Here is an 18,291-nt window from a genome sequence, read left to right on the forward strand (position 1 = left end):
AATCAATCCTCAGGTTGTTTTTACAATATATAATCGATCATATTTCAACCGGACTGTAGCTTCTTCAACAGGAGAGAGAGAGAAAATGTCTGCTCCACTCTGTTGGCGCATACAAAACGCTGCTGGCACCCAGCCATCCAATGATGCGATGTGATCTTTCTCTCAATTTTTTTTTTTCAGAATAAAAGCCTTAAACTATGCCTGAACAGAGAACTTTCAGGAAAACAGCACTTCCTGGTTGGATTTTCCTCAGGTTTTCGACCGGCAATATCAGTTCTGTTATACTCACAGACAATATTTTGACAGTTTTAGAGTGTTTTCTATCCTAATCTGACAATTATATGCATATTCTAGATTCTGGGCCTGAGAAATAGGCAGTTTCATTTGGGTACGTTTTTCATCCAAACATCAAAATACTGCCCCCCCCTACACTCAACAAGTTAATCAGGTAACAATTAAACATAGTTAGTTGATACGATAAATAACAGTCATCAGATTAATGAAAGTAAAGTCACAACAAAGTGATATGATCTTTAACTAGTCTTTCAGAGCACTTCATGTTGACAGAAGTGAGTGCTACGAGGTGATGGTCATTTAGTTCAGTTACCTTCGCTTTCTTTGTGACAGGAACAATGGTGGACATCTTAAAGCAAGTAGACTGGGATAGGGAGAGATTTATAATCTCCGTAAACACTACAGCCAGATGGTTTGCACATGCTCTGAGGACGCGGCTAGGGATGCTGTCTGGACCAGCAGCCTTGCAAGGGTTAACACGCTTGAACGTCTTACTCAATTCAGCCACAGAGAACAAGAGCCCACAGTCCTCGGGAGCGGCCCGCGTTGTTGGCACTGTGTTATCCTCAATAAAAGGTGTTTAGCCTTTCTGGGTGCAAGACGTCGGTGTCCGCGACGTTGCTGGTTTTCCACTTGTAATCCCTGATTGTCTGGACTCCCTGCCAACATCCCCTATACACTTCCTGATGAACTCAGTCACCGTGTCAGTGTGTACGTCAATGTTATTCTCAGAGGCAACCCGGAACATATCCCAGTCCGTGTGTGTGTGCGAGAGAGCATGTGTCAATGTGTGTGTGAGAGGGAGAGTGTGTGTCTGTGTGTGCGTGAAGGAAAGCGTGTCCTGCATGCAACTTTTGATGGTCAGTGACTGAAAGACCAATTTAGCTGCATTGTACTGTATGCAGCCAACTGAGAAGAATATGAATCAGTTGAAACGCAGACAAACACGACAAAAACTATACACATACTGCACACACACACACGCATGCATGCATACACGCACACACACACACACCTGACATTGGGTGCAGGGTAATAAAGTGAGAAGTAATTTCGGAGCTTGTTCATGCCCTGTTTGTGCTATGGCCAGCATATTGATAATTGTTGTTAATGTACATACTGTCTTTCAGAATAAATCTGATGTGAGGATGAATCACTGTGGCTTTAAGCAATGTCCTTAATCACAAGGAATCACGAGTCCAAGGAAAACTAACCTGTCGAGGAGGCCCCAAACACACACACACACATATACGAGACACACTCCAGTGAGGGTGACAAATGTAAGTTACCTTGGTGGATATTTCTAAAGCTACAGCCTTAACGGCACTATGGAGGTCATTGTTAATGTTTTGGGGGTTGCGGGGGATTGGCCTCACTCACCCTGTCCTCCTCCTCCCTGAGGTCTGGCATGGTGCTGATACACAGGCTGATGACGGTCACTGCTACCATCACCACCGACAGGCAGGCAAAGATCTTTCCTGGCAGGCCAGACTGGGGATTCTCCACCATATCCCTCAGCTGGTTCATGAACTTGCGATAGCGTGTCTCCTCAACTGGGGGGCGCAGCATGGCGTGCCTCTGCCTTTGCTCTTCCTCCTGCCGCTCGTGTTCCTTCATCTCCTCGATGCGCGTGTACATCTTTCTCTTGCAGCAGCGCTCCATGTAGGTCATCTCTACGCCCCAGTAGAGCAGCTCATCATTTAGCGACAGCACACACATCTCCCTCAGCATGCGCAGCTTCCCCGCCGCCAGGAAGTTGAGGATGACGCGGAAGGCCGAGGGGCTGCGGTCAAAGAAGAACTCTCGCCGTGTCTCGTCGTAGTCGTCACACACGCCGGCAATCTCCTCTGGGCTGCTGAGGCCACAGAGCCGTCCCAGCCGGGTCAAGGGAAACTGCTCCAGCGTGCTCCAGGGAAAAGTGTAGCGGTTGCCTCCCACGTTGATGACCGCTAGTAGACCGTGGTCCACCGACAGTAGGTCCTCTGGTCGTCTGATGAACTGGGCCCTCTGGTAGTAGACACCCTTGACCGTCTCTGTCTCAGGGATCTGGGTGAAGATGGCGTCGAGGCTGCTATCATCGCTGGCCGAGAGGTTGCTGAAGTCGTGGTTTGCGTTGCTGATGATAGGCATGGCGGCATCGGGGTGGGTGGCCGGCTGGGCTGGTCACACTTGGGGCTCAGTGGCTGGTCTTGGTGTTGGGCATCCTGGGGCTGGGGATCAGGTGAGTCCCTTCAGGCTCTGCAGAAGGATCAAGTGGGTCCCAGGCTGGTGGCGTCATGCAGACACTGAAAGAGAGAGAGAAGAGAAGAAGGCCATTAAATCTCTGCAGTGGTGTAGAGGCTCCTCCTCATCTACAGTACATCCCTAGTCCAGAGACTGACATCAGTGACTCCGTAATGGATCAGAGCTCAGTACTGCACTGTCAAATAAAATACAATTGTACTTGTCACATGCTTCGTAAACAATAGGTGTAGACTAACAGTGAAATGCTTATTTACTTTCCAAAGTTCAGAAGAAAAAAATATATTAATAACACAAGGAATAAATACACAATGAGTAATTATAACTTGGCTGTATACACGGGGTACCAGTACCAAGTTGAGGTGCAGGGGTACAAGGTAATTGAGGTAGATATGTACATATAGGTAAGGGTAAAGTGACTATGCTAGATAATGATAGATAATAAACAGTTGCAGCAGCGTATGTGATGAGTCAAACGAGTGCAAAGAGGGTCAATGCAGGGGGTCCGGGTAGCTATTTGGTTAGCTATTTAGTAGTCTTGGGGGTAGAAGCTCAGGATCCTGTTGGTTCTAGACTTGGTGCATCAGTATCACTTGCCATGCGGGAGCAGAAAGAACAGTCTGTGACTTGGGTGACAATTTTTAGGGCCTTCCCCTGACACCGCCTGGTATAGAAGTCCTCGATGGCAGGGAGCTCAGCCCCTGTGATTTATTGGGCCATCCCCACTACCCTCTGTAGCGCCTTGCGGTAGGATGCCAAGCAGTTGCATACCAAGCGATGATGCAGCCAGTCAAGATGCTCTCAATGGTGCAGCTGTAGAACTGTTTGAGGATCTGAGGGCCCATGCCAAATATTTTCAGCCTCCTGAGGGGGAAGAGGTGTTGTCGTGCCTTCTTCACTACTGGGTTGGTGTGTGTGGACCATTCCTTAGTGATATGGACATCGAGGAACTTGAAACTCTTGACGCGCTCCACTATAGCACTGACGATGTGGATGGCGGTGTGCTCTGTAGTACAGTACAGTACAGCAGTATGGTGCGGGGCGGCAGTGTAGCCTAGTGGTTAGAGTGTTGGACTAGTAATTGAAAGGTTGCAAGTTCAAATCCCTGAGCTGACAATGTACAAATCTCTCGTTCTGCACCTGAACAGGCAGTTAACCCACTGTTCCTAGGGCATCATTGAAAATAAGAATTTGTTCTTAACTGACTTGCCTAGTTAAATAAATAAAAAATGTAAGAAAATGGTCAGTAGAGTCACTGACTATCCTCATCAGACATCACCCTTCAGAGTACTTACTCTTCCTGTCAAACTAGCCCAGACACATCACCCGTCATAATGAATGGGTGTGAATCTCTACCTGTGAGGATGAGTAAAGCTGAGGATTAAGCTTGAAATGTGTGGTCATGTTTATGCCATATGGTATAGTGACAGATATCTAACAGGGCTACTCTTTTTCTCAAGATGTTTATGAATCCCACTGATCTGACTACTACTTAGATTTGTTTCACAGTGTAGTGCTTTTCACACCTCTACTACTGCACATTTTAATTGTGATATAAAATGCCACCGTCAATTTAGCATGTGGGGCTATTAGCATATACCTTCGAGAACATTAGGGAGGTGGATAATAGTTGGTGGATAATTACAGTTTAAATCAGCGGTGGGCTACATAATGTAACTCCTCTAGTTCTGCATAGGGGATTCAATAAATCACTCCTGTCAAGGTGTTTCATTTCCATCGTGGTGGGAGAGAATTATACACTGTTTATTAATAGAATAACTGGCAATACAGTATTCCCGTCTGATGGTTGGTTGCTTTGCCGAGTGGAAAGTTAATTGAAATAAGTGTTTTAGCGGCGCAGTGGCATTATCAGGAACATTCCCTCCACTGCGCTCACTAGTGACAGACACAGGAGACACAAGTTCCCATCTGCTATAGGTCCATTACAAATCCATTGCGTGCCATTTCATGAAATAGCCTAAGAACCATGTAGCCTGAGAGACATACACACACACACACACACACACACACACACACCACCGGCATAACGCAGTTTCTCTGGAATCCTGTCAGGTCGAAGTTAGGCCCGTATAGACCACCAATCGCTGTTCATGGTTCTGAAATGTAATGGATTGTAGGCTTTCTGTGTTGCCACTGCAGGTATATACTTGCTTTACTTAATGGATACATGTTTATTGGCAGGCCTATTTGGTCAACATTTTCTAATGTTAAGCCTAACATTTCACGAAACTGTCTCGCAATGCTGCAAATTTTAGACTGTGGGCAGGTGGCAATAATGTAGACCCAGACAGTCTTTCCTAAGACATTGTGCATTATATGTCCATTGTGCTGCGCAAAATGTAAAGGTAGTATTGCATGATGCATGCTAAGATGTAGCATAGAATGTTGATACTACAACCACACAACTCAAACTCCGATTCACCAGTAGCCTATGCACGAAAGCACAAACCGCTTTTTTTGTTCAAGCCCTCAAGAACTGTTGTCCGCTAAATATAATCTGTTTGCATCTGCCAATTTAATGGCTGTCCAGAATCCAGACGACCTGTCCCCAGAGCTTCCTATACATGTAATCTCTTTCTGTAACGTGTTGAGGCCGGCAATTAAGGAGAATGAGATGCTGTATTTGAAGCACAACCCAGTTTACCTGATGTTGCTATGGCAATCAAGCTGTTCTTACATCACCGTAACTGTCGCTTCTGCGAACTGATCGTTTTATAAACTAAAACTCATAAAGAACTAGGCCTACCTAAAAAGGATGAGTCTATCAGTCTGATATGTACTTTGACCACGTGAGTAAGCTCCGCTCATTGCACTGGCGCCGTCATAACCTTGACCACGGCATTTCTTCACCGATATCCCCCTATTCTTTCAAACTGTTGAATTGTTTCTTTTGAAAGGCCCGAGTCACTTTCAGTCACATTCCTGAAGCCCAAGAAACAAACACTTATTTTCCTAGTAGCCTACATATGGAAAATAAAAAGGTTTATGAATTCGTTTTTGGAGGGTTACTATCAAAATTATTTATATATAGCCTATGTAAAATAAATGTACAACGATGACAGGCGTATGGGCTCCCAGAACTCGTGGGCCCACCCGCCTAGCGGGGGCTGCGGAGGTGTCACACACACACACACACACACACACACACACACGGGTGATTCTGCATAGAAGTAATCTTTAAAAAGTCAAGGAATTTCTACGTAAAGTTACAAAGCTACATGGCGACAATAATAGGCTATTACAGACTATTATAACAAGTAGCCTATTTTATGGAACCCATAGCCTAATCGTCTTTTAATGTTTTATTATAAAGCTTATCCGTATGTGTTGAATGCCTTGTCTTATTGTCTTGAACGTCCCACTAAATCATTGGCTGTCACTGTGCAATACTGTAGGCTACACCATGTTAAACAGCGGAGGCTGCTCTCACTATATATCATATAGACTATTGGTTATTTATTTTTAAACAGATCAAACAGCTGTTTTGGTTATTACAATTTATCAAACGAGGAGTGTAAAGGTGATTGTACTTTATATAACATCTAAGCTATTTACTATTCTATCATAATCATGTTATTACTTCCAAGATATGATCAGATTTGTAGTTGACATTAAACTCCAATAAGCACAATGACCATGACAAATAGGCCTACATTATTTGACCGTGAACGTTGAATAATAAGAATGAAGACTGAATAAACTTGTCACGTACCATATTAGTGAAGAGAAGAGCTCTCTAGTTCTCAGTCCGTTTGATCATTCAACATCAGTCACTCTCACCGAAAAATACCAGATGCTACATGGTGTATCCACGGGATCCACAGTGTCCCAACCTGTAAACGCGATTAAAAAGTCTTCAAAATACGAAGAGAGAAAATGAGACAAGCGGAGTGTCCCGTTACAAGATCCGTACTGCAGAGGCGTTGCGATGCGCGCGCTCCACAGATGAGCACGGGTAGGGTATAGATTACCCCAAGTTTGCGAAGAGTAGGTGAGTGTCGTGAGTAGCTTAAGTGCCTTTCCCTTACCAGTTAAGTCACCTCACAAAGCCTAACTTTGAGTACCACATTTTGCCTTTCCCTTTACTGCTAATTGCTACGACAATACAATGCGATAGATTCGATGGACCCCCTCGTACCATACAGCCCCAGCAACAAAAAAACAAACAAATGTAGGCTATCCTGATGTAGTGTTTCAGTGCAGCACTGCCTATTCTTGTCTTGTTCTGCGGGCAATAGGGTAATTCCATCGACTGACAAACTCCGGCGCCAAGCTAACATTTCCCATCCCGTAGCCAGCAAGCGGTTCTGCTGCTTTGTTACTCTTCATACCTCCCACTGGGGAGCGCGGATCATTTCTATCCCAATACTGTTTTTATGCAGCGGTGGATCATAGTCGCAGTGGGAAATAAGGTCCTTAGTCTGATAATACTAGGCATTAATCTGATATAGACCTATAGGTACAGATAAGCTCATATCAAATGTAACATATTTAGCAAGAGTATGAGGTAGCCTATGATCATCAAATCATTCTAAAGGAATGGTCAATGTGGTGAGTTCTGGTAAAGGGTTTCATCATGTCTTACCACCTATGTTTTAGGATGTGTCTTTATTACAGTCAACATGGGTTATACAGTTAGTTTAGTCACTTGTCAGTGTATCAACATCAGCACTGCTCCCCAACAGAACAGAAAGAACACGAAAACCATCACCTACTGTACCTGGCAGGCAGATCCAGGAAACATTGCATGATCATCACCAACAGCAAGAAGTCAATAGTCTAACAATTATTTATTCACAGAAACCTATATTATGGATAGCTAAGCCTACGTGCATGTGCTACAGTCATCTAGCCAACCACACACACACCTCATCATGTTGCTATCATACACCTAAAAGTACAAAATACAATCCAGACACTCATTGTGATGTACAGTACACCTTTTTTTTTATCTTACCTTTATCAGCATTATGCAAATGTCACATCCTCACTCACCAAGGACAAAAATATAAATGCAACATGCAACAATTTCAAAGATTTTACTGAGTTACAGTTCAGATAAGTAAATCAGTCAATTGAAATACATTCATTAGACCCTAATCTATGGATTTCACATAACTGGGAATACAGATATGCATCTGTTGGTCACAGATACCTTAAGAAAAGGTAGGGATGTAGATCAGAAAACCAGTCAGTATCTGGTGTGACCACCATTTGCCCCATTCAGCGCGACACATCTCCTTCGCATAGAGTTGATTGTGGCCTGTGGAATGTTATCTCATTCCCCTTCATTGGCTGTGCAAAGTTATTGGATATCGGCAGGAACTGGAACACATGTCGATCCAGAGCATCCCTAACATGCTCAATGGGTGGTGACATGTCCGGTGAGTATGCAGGCCATGGAAGAACTGGGACATTTTCAGCTTCCAGAAATTGTGTACAGATCCTTGCGACATGGGGCAGTGCATTATCATTCTGAAACATGAGGTGATGGTGGCGGATGAATGGCAGGACAATGGGCCTCAGGATCTCGTCACGGTATCTCTGTGCATTCAAATTGCCATTTATAAAATGCAATTGTGTTCACTGCCCGTAACTTATGCCTGCCTGCCCATACCATAAACCACACAATGGGGCACTCTGTTCACAACATTGACATCAGCAAACCGCTCGCCAAACACTGCGCCATGCACGCTGTCTGCCATCTGCTCGGTACAGTTGAAACTGGGATTTATCGATGAAGAGCACACTTCTCCAGCGTGAGCATTTGCCCACTGAAGTTGGTTACGACATCGAATTGCACTGCACGCAGATGAGCTTCCTGAGACAGTTTGTGCAGAAATTCTTTGGTTGTGAAAACCCACAGTTTCATCAGCTGTCCGGGGGGCTGGTCTCTGGACGATCCCGCAGGTGAAGAAGACTGATATGGAGGTCCTGGGCTGGCGGGGTTACACGTGATCTGCGGTTGTCAGACCGGTTGGACGTACTGACAAATTCTCTAAGATGGCGTTGGAGGCGGTTTATGGTAGAGAAATTAACATTAAATTATCTGGCAACAGATCTGGTGGACATTCCTGCAGTCAGCATGCCAATTGCACACTCCCTCAAAACTTGAGAGATCTGTGGTATTGTGTTGTTGACAAAACTGCACATCTTAGAGTGGCCTTTTATTTTCCCCAGCAGAAGGTGCACCTGTGTAATGATCATGCTCTTTAATCAGCTTCTTGATATGCCACACCTGTCAAGTGGATGAATTATCTTGGCAAAGGAGAATTGCTAACTAACAGGGATGTAAACACATTTCTGCACAACATTTTAGAGAAATATGTTTTTTTGTGCATATGGAACATTTCTGGGATCTTTTATTTCAGGTCATGAAACATTGGACCAACACTTTACATGTTATGTTTATAATTTTGTTTAGTATAGTAGTCTGTGCATGCACAAGGTGCAGTTGTACAAACAAAGTGTTGCAGGGGAAATTGTGCCCACACCCACTTTGTCTTTGAGAAGGCTCATTAGGTTGTGAATGCCTGAGGAAATGCTAAAACAAGCAAACAATTTTTATAAATTCTCATGGCTGACAGGCTGAGCTGGGGAGTGGAGACATTAGTGGGAGAGATGAGAAGTGAGAGTGGGGAAGACAGACAGTGACCCAGGCACAGCTTATTGTCCCCTCCATGTGTCCGGGGGGTTAGTATAGGAAACACAAGACTAATCACACATATACTGTAAGTTTCATGTCAGTATTTTGTGACAAAGGAAAAGAGCTATGCAAATAACACACAGTTAAATAGATTATATGCCTCACAATACCTCTCCTTTTCATTCTGTCTGACCATTATCAATCAATCAATCAATCAATCAATCAATCAATCAATCAATCAAATGTATTTATAATGCCCTTTTTACATCAACAGATGTCACAAAGTGCTTATGCAGAAACACAGCCTAAAACCCTGAAGAGAAAGCAATGCAGACGTAGAAGCATGGCTGCTAGGAAAAACTCCCTAGAAAAGCAGGAATCTAAGAAGAAACCTAGAGGGGAACCAGGCTCTAAGGGGTGGCCAGTCCTCATCTGGCTGTGCCCGGTGGAGATTATAAGAGTACATGACCATTAAGGCCAGATCGTTCTTCAAGATGTTCAAACATTCAGAGATGACCAGAAGGGTCAAATAATAATCACAGTGGTTATAGAGGGTGCAACAGGTCAGCACCTCAGGAGTAAATGTCATTTGACTTTTCATAGCCAAGCATTCAGAGATCGAGACAACAGGTGCGGTAGAGAGAGAGAGAGAGAGAGAGGGAAACAGATTATGCAATCTCCACCGTTCTGCCCATCCACCAAACACAAACAAACAGACTCATACACACTCAGACATCCACTCGGTATGGCTCATAGAACTGGATGGCAGCTCCATATACCTACAGAGAGATATATAGGCAGACATACACACACATACACACACATATACACACACATGCCTAAATGGTGATGTTCCAGGGGTCCACTCTGGCCCCCTGCTCTCTCAGCCGTGCACTGTGGGTGTCCTCATTAGAGGGACGGTAGCCAGTGACGCCGGCAAAACAGAGATCCTCGGTTTGATAGATAAAATCATCCTAGGGATTAGGCCCTAATCCCCAGCAGCGGGGAGATGAGATCGCAACAGCAAGCATGCTGGAACAGTAGGGGTCTGATGAGCCATGAGGCACTGTGTATGAGTGCAGTAATCTCTGAAAAGCCTTTGGCAGCCCAAAGACCCACACTCTGACTGGCATACATTTGATCCCTCTGCATGTTCTGATCAGGCTAATTGCCCTCAAAGCAGATGTGTCATTACTCAGATTAAGAGGATGGAGGCTGGTGGGCAGGTGACCGGTGAGGAAACAGGCTACTGCAGGAGCCCTGCTAGCCAGAGGCCATGTATCTTTATTAATTCAGAGAACAGATGATTCAGTTCAAAGGTAATAAATACAACATTGCGTGACAAATGGGACATAATGAACTTTAACTAACTAATGCTCTAGCTATAGCTAAAGCTTTTACACAATGATACTTCATCTAATGAGGTCTATATAAAGAATGGGTAATTATGAGGTAACTATTATGTAATTACTATCTGAACATGCAATTATCTGGCAGGTACTGGGGAAGGCAGGTGTGTGTAATGATGGTGGCAGGAGTGTGTAATGCTGGGGAGCCTGGTGCCCTCAAGCGCCAGGGGGGAAGAGCGGGAGCATGATGGGCTGGCCGAGGCACAGGCGCTGGACAAGCCGGCTGGGCGTGAAATCCCGATGAACCGGCAGAGGAGTGAGAGGATGGCGAGCCGGCTGAGGCATAGGAGCCTGACGATCCGGCAGAGGCATGAAGGCCTGTCGATCCCGCTGAGGTGTGGGAGCCCAATGGTCAGGCGGAGGCGTGGTAGCCTGACGAGCCAGCTGTGCGTAAAAACCTGAAAATTAGGCTGAGGCTTGATGTGGGATGGGCACCTTCCGAGCCAACCGGGGCAGGAAACCTCTCGAGCCAGTAGGGAGTGACAGCCCGACGAGCTGGCTTAGGCACCCCCGGTTCCATCAGTGGCGGCCCCCGAACCAGACGTCACCACCAAACATTTAATCAGGAACAGACATGAAACAAGACAGGGGAACAGTGCCAACACACGGGTATACAAGGACATATGACAATCAATGCTGAAGCGGGGAACAGAGTGGGGGAACATACAGATATAAGGGAGGTAATGACAGAGGTGATTGAGTTCAGGTCAGTCCAATAATCGCTGATGCGCATGCCGGGGAAGGCAGGTGTGTGTAATGATGGTGGCAGGAGTGAGTAATGCTGGGGAGCCTGGCGCCCTCGAGCTCCGGGGGAGCACAGGAGCAGGTATGACAGTAGAAGCAGATTACAGATGTGAGTCTTTTTGGGCAAGTCTCTATGAACTTTGCACACCTGGATTGTACAGTATTTGCCCATTATTCTTTCAAACAATCTTCAAGCTCTATCAAGTTGATTGCTGATCTTTTTCATGTCTTGCTATAGATTTTCAAGTCGATTTAAGTCAAAACTGTAACTAGGCCACTTAGGAACATTCAATGTCGTCTTGATTAGCGACTCCGGCATAGATTTGACCTTGTGTTTTAGGTTGTTTTCCTTCTGAAAGGGGAATTCATCTCCTAGTGTTTGTTGGAAAGCAGACTGAACCAGGTTTTCCTTTAGGATGTCATGCTGGTATAAAGGATTTTGGAGACAGGCGCAGGAATACACAATAGGTGTTTTTAATACACCCAAAACAGACACGTATACAAAAACACGTATCCAAACAAAAGAGCGAGGGTAAACCTCGTTGACTGACATGGGATGATATCCGTAATACACAATAAATAAAGTACGTAGGATAACAGCTACACCAACGCATAGGTATTCACACCACCAACGGACATGGGAACAATAACCGATAAAGACAGAGGGAACAGAGGGCACATATATAACATACTAATCAGGGGAAATGGGAACAATAACCGACAAAGACAGAGGGAACAGAGGGCACATATATAACATACTAATCAGGGGAAATGGGAACCAGGTGTGTGTGATCAGACAAGACAGTCCGGGGTTGATGATAATGAATCCCATTCAGTGAAGCCTAGAAAGTGACGTAGACCTCTGGAACTGGTGAACAGAATGAGCATCAGTACCAGGGGGATCCGTGACATAGGATTTTGTCCATAGTGAAATCCCTGAGCAGATTCCTTCCTCTCCTGCAAATGAGTTAGGAAGGATGCCTTTATCTTTGTAGTGACTTGGTGTATTGATACACCACCAAAAGTATAATTAATGCTAATATATATATATATGTATATAGTTGAAGTTACATACACCTTAGCCAAATACATTTAAAATCAGTTTTTGACAATTCCTGACATTTAATCCAAGTAAAAGTCCCTGTTTTAGGTCACTTTATTTTAAGAATGTGAAATGTCAGAATAATAGTAGAGAGAATTATTTATTTCAGCTTTTATTTCTTTAATCACATTCCCAGTGGGTCAGAAGTTTACATACAGTCAATTAGTATTTGGTAGCATTGCTTTCAAATTGTTTAACTTGGGTCAAACCTTTTGGGAAGCCTTCCACAAGCTTCCCACAATAAGTTGGGTGAAATTTGGCCCATTCCTCCTGACAGAACTGGTGTAACTGAGTCAGGTTTGTAGGCCTCCTTGCTCACACATGCTTTTTCAGTTCTGCCCACAAATTTTCTATAGGATTGAGGTCAAGGCTTTGTGAAGGCCACTCCAATACTTTCACTTTGTTGTCCTTAAGCCATTTTGCCATAACTTTGGAAGTATGCTTGGGGTCATTGACCATTTGGAAAACCCATTTGCGACCAAGCTTTTAACTTTCTGACTGATGTCTTGAGATTTTGCTTCAATATATCCACATAATTTTCCTCTCTCATGTTACCATTTATTTTGTGAAGTGCACCAGTCCCTTCTGCAGCAAAGCACCCCCACAACATGATGCTGCCACCCCCGTGCGTCAAGGTTGGGATGGTGTTCTTCGGCTTGCAAGTCTCCCCCTTTTTCCTCCAAACATGGTCATTATGACTAAACAGTTCTATTTTTTTTCATCAGACTAGAGGACATTTCTCCAAAAAGTATGATCTTTGTCCCCATGTGCAATTGCAAACTGTAGTCTGGCTTTTTTATGGCAATTTTGTTGGCAGTGGCTTCTTCCTTGCTGAGCAGCTGAAATGGACTCTAAATAAGACTTGTTTTACTGTGGAAATAGATACTTTTGTACCTGTTTCCTCCAGCATCTTCACAAGGTCCTTTGCTGTTGTTCTGGGATTGATTTGCACTTTTTTGTATGTTCATCTCTAGGAGACCGAATGCGTCTCCTTCCTGAGCGGTATGACGGCTGCGTGGTCCCATGGTTTTTATACTTGCGTACTATTGTTTGTACAGATGAATGTGGTACCTTCGGCCGTTTGGAAATTACTCCCAAGGATGAACCAGACTTGTGTCTTGGCTGATTTCTTTTGATTTTCCCATGATGACAAGTAAAGAGGCACTGAGTTTGAAGGTAGGCCTTGAAATACATCCACAGGTACACCTCCAATTGACACAAATTATGTCAATTTGTGTATCAGAAGCTTCTAAAGCCATGACATAATTTTCTGGAATTTTCCAAGCTGTTTAAAGGCACAGTCAACTTAGTGTATGTAAACTTCTGACCCACTGGAATTGTGATACAGTGCATTATAAGTGAAATAATTTGTTTGTTAACAATTGTCGGAAAAATTACTTGTGTCATGCACAAAGTAGAAGTCCTAACCGACTTGCCAAAACTATAGTTTGTTGACAAGAAATTTGTGGATACCAATTGGTGCCCTTCTTTGCAAGGCATTGGAAAACCTCTCTTGTCTGTGTGGTTGAATCTGTGTTTGAAATTCATTGCTTGACTGTGGGACCTCACAGATAATTGTATATGTGGGATATAGAGATGAGGTAGTCATTCAAAAATCATGTTAAACACTGTTATTGCAGTTATCCATGCAACTTATTATGTGACCTGTTAAGCAAATGTTTACTCCTGAACTTATTTAGCCTTATCATAACAAAGGGGTTGAACACTTATTGACTCAAGACATTTCAGCTATTTATTTCTTATTTATTAATTTATTTTCTACGAACAAAATGTAACTTTGACATTATGGGGTATTGTGTGTAGAACAGTGAAACAACATCCACATTTATTCAATTTTAAGTCAAGGCTGTAACACAACAAAATGTAGAAAAGGTAAAGGGGTGTGAATACTTTCTGAAGGCACTGTATGAAATGGATTGTTGTAAAAAAGAATTCCGCAAAAGTGGTTCAATTGATAGATATTGTGAAGGCTCAAATAGTGCAGAGTAATGTGTGGTTGGAGGGGCAGTGGTCCACATAAACTCATCTAAACCAATATTGCAAGCTCTGATATTGCAAAATATGTGGAATACAAGTAGTAAATGATCTACCCTACACACACAAATGAACAACATTAGAATATCTTAAAGCATTTTGGAAATATAGACCTGTAAACACAGTTACAATAGGCGGAAATATCAACTATGAATATTTATGATGTATATAACTCACCTTTTTTGTAGCTGTTCAATAGACGACTTTTCAAGTCAAATGTGCTCTCATTCAGTGCTGTATTGTCCTGCCTGACAAAAACGCATACAGTTACACGTTTGTTTTAATGTTGTCGCTATGGTAATCGGCTCAGACACATTGAAAAACTAGTTGGCGTCGGCTATTCAAACACAGCAGAGGCATGGCAGTGCCACTTATAGGCCTAGATATATCAAGACCCCCAGCCTTATGAAACCATTTTAAAGTCAGAATAACACAATACAAAATTAACAAGGGGTACATGCATGCAGGCGACGGTGTTTGAGTGTATTCATGTTGGCCATATTGGATTCAGAATAAAATGTATATATCTAGGCCTATGAGTGGCACTGCCATGCCTCTGTTTTGTTTTGAATAGCTGAAGTCAACTAGCTTTTCAATGTTTTAATCTCATTCACACACTTACAGTATATCAAGAATGGGCAATTCCACAAAATATATAAACAACCCTTGCACGACACAAGCACACAGTAGTGTAACCAAGTTACAGGAATACAACGGTCATCTACTCTAGTAGTCTATACTGTATGCACATCCCTCTTTTCTTCACAAAAACTATGTGCGCAAGGTTCATTCAAAGTCTGAGGTGACCAGGACACAAATGTGTCCTTAAAGGGTGAGGAGACACACTAGCCAGAGGTGATTGTGGTTCTGCAGCGACAAGGGTAGTATCCTTCCTGAATGACTGGCAGGGTATTGGTGCTGTGGGGTGATCAGTTTCCATTTCAACGGTTCACTGCAGATGCAGCTTGCATACCAAATAGACCCATTGACTAACTTGAATGTTATCCCAACCTGAATGATGTTGGGGATACTCTAGTAGTGCAATGGTTAGTTGTCTGGAAGGAAATGATGTGAAAGGGCTGTCACAAACAAACTTGCCTTTAGATCTGTTGATGGAGTAGTTTTTTATGTTGAATGTGGCAAAAAATCATGCAGGTCACGTCCTACATATTTCTTTATATTGCTTTGGAAGAATGATAATTTGTCCAATATTAATTGTGGGTGATTGGCATTGATTATGGACTGGGGCACACCCAGCAGGAGATGTTGAGAGTGACAGAATCTGTGATGGTAACCTCAGGTTACTTAGAGGTAGGTTAGAGTTTAGCCAGTGGCAATTTTAGCATGTAATTCTTGGTGGGGCAAAATATATATATATTTTACGCATGCCAGCAAAGCAACTACACAACACTAAACAATACATGAATTGCACTATAACGGTGATAAACGGCGCCCACAACTGTTAGGACCTACATAAAGCTGCTCCAACAGCAGAGCTTTATTTTCAGCACCATGGAGTGAATCCTTACCACCGCTACACCTGGCTTTCAGCAGAGCCTTATCTGGCAGCGAAACAGTTCATTCTGACTCATTTACTGTGTTTTAAAATAACATAGCTAACATGGCTGACTTGCTTAAACAAATGTGGTTCAAATGTATAACCTATGGCATAAGGGAATGACAAGTGGATAAGAGGCAATCTGTGATTTCGATTAAGACATTAATGAGCGGGCTAGGATGAACGTTGTCAATATAACTATTTGTTCAGCACTTTAAAATGTACAGTGACAGAATTCAGAACATTGGCTGGATAAATAAAGGGGGCAGATAAGCAGACAACGAAAGCTCTTACAATATACGATGATTACATTTCTCTCAAACAGGTTATAGGCTACATGTGCACCATGAGGGAGGAAATGGACCAAATTATTAGGGTAAGGCACATGGGCTACTAACAGCTCACTACACAACATACACTTAATATTACTTTCTTGGCTACAGTATACATATCTCCCTGGCATTTTACATAATTTATGCAACAGCATACAAGACATTTTTAGACTCAACTTTTTGTGGTGTGCTCACTTGAACAGGAAGGTGGCGTGGAGGTCCTTCTTGTGGGCTCCAGAAAGAGGTGCGAAATCCCGACTTGGAATTCCAAGTTGGATGACCATTCAAAATTATTTTCCATATGTTCGCAGTCGGAGCTAGTTTTATCAGAGTTCTCAGTTGTATTGAACTCCCTGAAGTCTTAGATTTCCCAGTTCCTGGTTTCCAGTTGTTTTGAACGTGGCAGAGTCATGCTGGATTGACAGCATGGCCAATGTATTCAAACTTTTCTGGCCCATGGCGCTGCCCCCTTTTCTGTGATATCTTATTTGTAGTTACGATCCTGTCTCATTGCTGCAACTCTACTACGGACTCGGAGCAAAGCAGCACTGATTCGTGACACACTGCTCGCTTAACCCGAACTGATGTCCGAGGTCAGCTGGCAGGCGCCTGGCCCGCCACAAGGAGTCGCTAGAGCACGATGAGACAAGGACATCCTGGCTGGCCAAACCCTCCCCTAACCCGGATGACACTGGGACAATTGTGCACCGCCTCATGGCTGTCCCGGTCACAGCCAGCTGTGACACAGCCTGGGATTGAACCTGGGGCTACAGTGGCGCCTTAACACTCATTGTTGAATTTGCGATTTGCATCTTGTTGCGTAATGTTTATGTCCAATGGCCAATAAGCACTGATACGTTTTATCTACAATTTCTCTTCATATGCTAAAGATTGAAAAGGATTTGCAAGTAGATTGCCGACTTGATGCGTGACGATGACCCCTTTGTCTAGCTTGCTAGCTACGATTTTGAAAGTATGATGTTAACATGATCAGTCCAATCAAAGCTACGTGATTTGACATCATTTTATCTGTGGTGTCATGACGTTGGCCTGGGGGGTAGGTTTATGACAGTCATAAATACCTCTTCCCCCCTTATTCCTCTCTCTACCCTACTGAGGTTACATTTGCAAAAGCCTTGGTTAACATAGAGATTCTGGGAACATCAGAAGGTGCGGGGAAATGAACTATATTCTGGTAATCAGAACAATTGAACATATGCGGTGGTACTTAATGAATATGATGTCAGTTTTGTTGTCATCTCAGACATTCTCATCAATGATAAGATGACATAAACTCTACAGTGGAAAGTCTACACATCAGAGTTATCAGATTCACATGCAATTGTTGTTCAATTTAAATGTCTGAATATGAAATTATTTGTCATTGGATGAAATGTGATTTTTTTAGCTTCTAAAATGTGAGATTTGGGTTTTCATAAGATAGGGCTGCTCAATCAGTGGCCCGCCCCTGTGAAGGGACATGGGCTATAAAACTTTTCAAACACGCCCTCCTCTCCCTTCCTATATAAGCCCTTGACGACAATATAACCTCCTGTTCCCGAAGATGTGAGGACGACGGTCCTATGTCAGAATGGTTCAGATAATAACTACAGAACGAAGCCAACATCAGCGTGAGCTTTGGTTGCGAATGGTGTGAACTTTGAACTCTTATTCATTACAGAAGTGATACCTCCTAGCCGTTGAGTTAGCAACAGCAGATGCAAATGAGGGTTAGGAAGGAACAGACAGAGTATCCTGTCTATCACCCAACGACGTTACTACAACCTATCCAATTGACAACCAGAGACATTATTCAAAGGACTTGGTTGGGCAACACGGCCTTCCATCTACCACCAACCTATCGAAGCGCAGCTCAGAGTAAATATTTA

The 18,291-nt window shown here is 43.5% G+C and overlaps 1 protein-coding gene across 1 annotated transcript in view; it reads right to left on the reverse strand.

Moving 5' to 3' along the window:
* The window catches only part of kcng4a (potassium voltage-gated channel, subfamily G, member 4a), a 57,860-nt gene extending 50,929 nt beyond the window's left edge, over nucleotides 1-6,931 (reverse strand). Inside the window, exons 1-2 of the mRNA XM_035790932.2 lie at nucleotides 6,269-6,931; nucleotides 1,675-2,579 (exon numbers count right to left, since the gene is read on the reverse strand). Of these exons, the coding sequence (XP_035646825.1) occupies nucleotides 1,675-2,424 (750 nt within the window). The 5' untranslated portion in view covers nucleotides 2,425-2,579; nucleotides 6,269-6,931. The remainder of the gene's footprint in view (nucleotides 1-1,674; nucleotides 2,580-6,268) is intronic.
* Nucleotides 6,932-18,291: the final 11,360 nt, after the last annotated feature.

Source organism: Oncorhynchus keta, chromosome 17 (genome assembly GCF_023373465.1).
Source record: "Oncorhynchus keta strain PuntledgeMale-10-30-2019 chromosome 17, Oket_V2, whole genome shotgun sequence".
Classification (NCBI taxonomy): domain Eukaryota; kingdom Metazoa; phylum Chordata; class Actinopteri; order Salmoniformes; family Salmonidae; genus Oncorhynchus; species Oncorhynchus keta.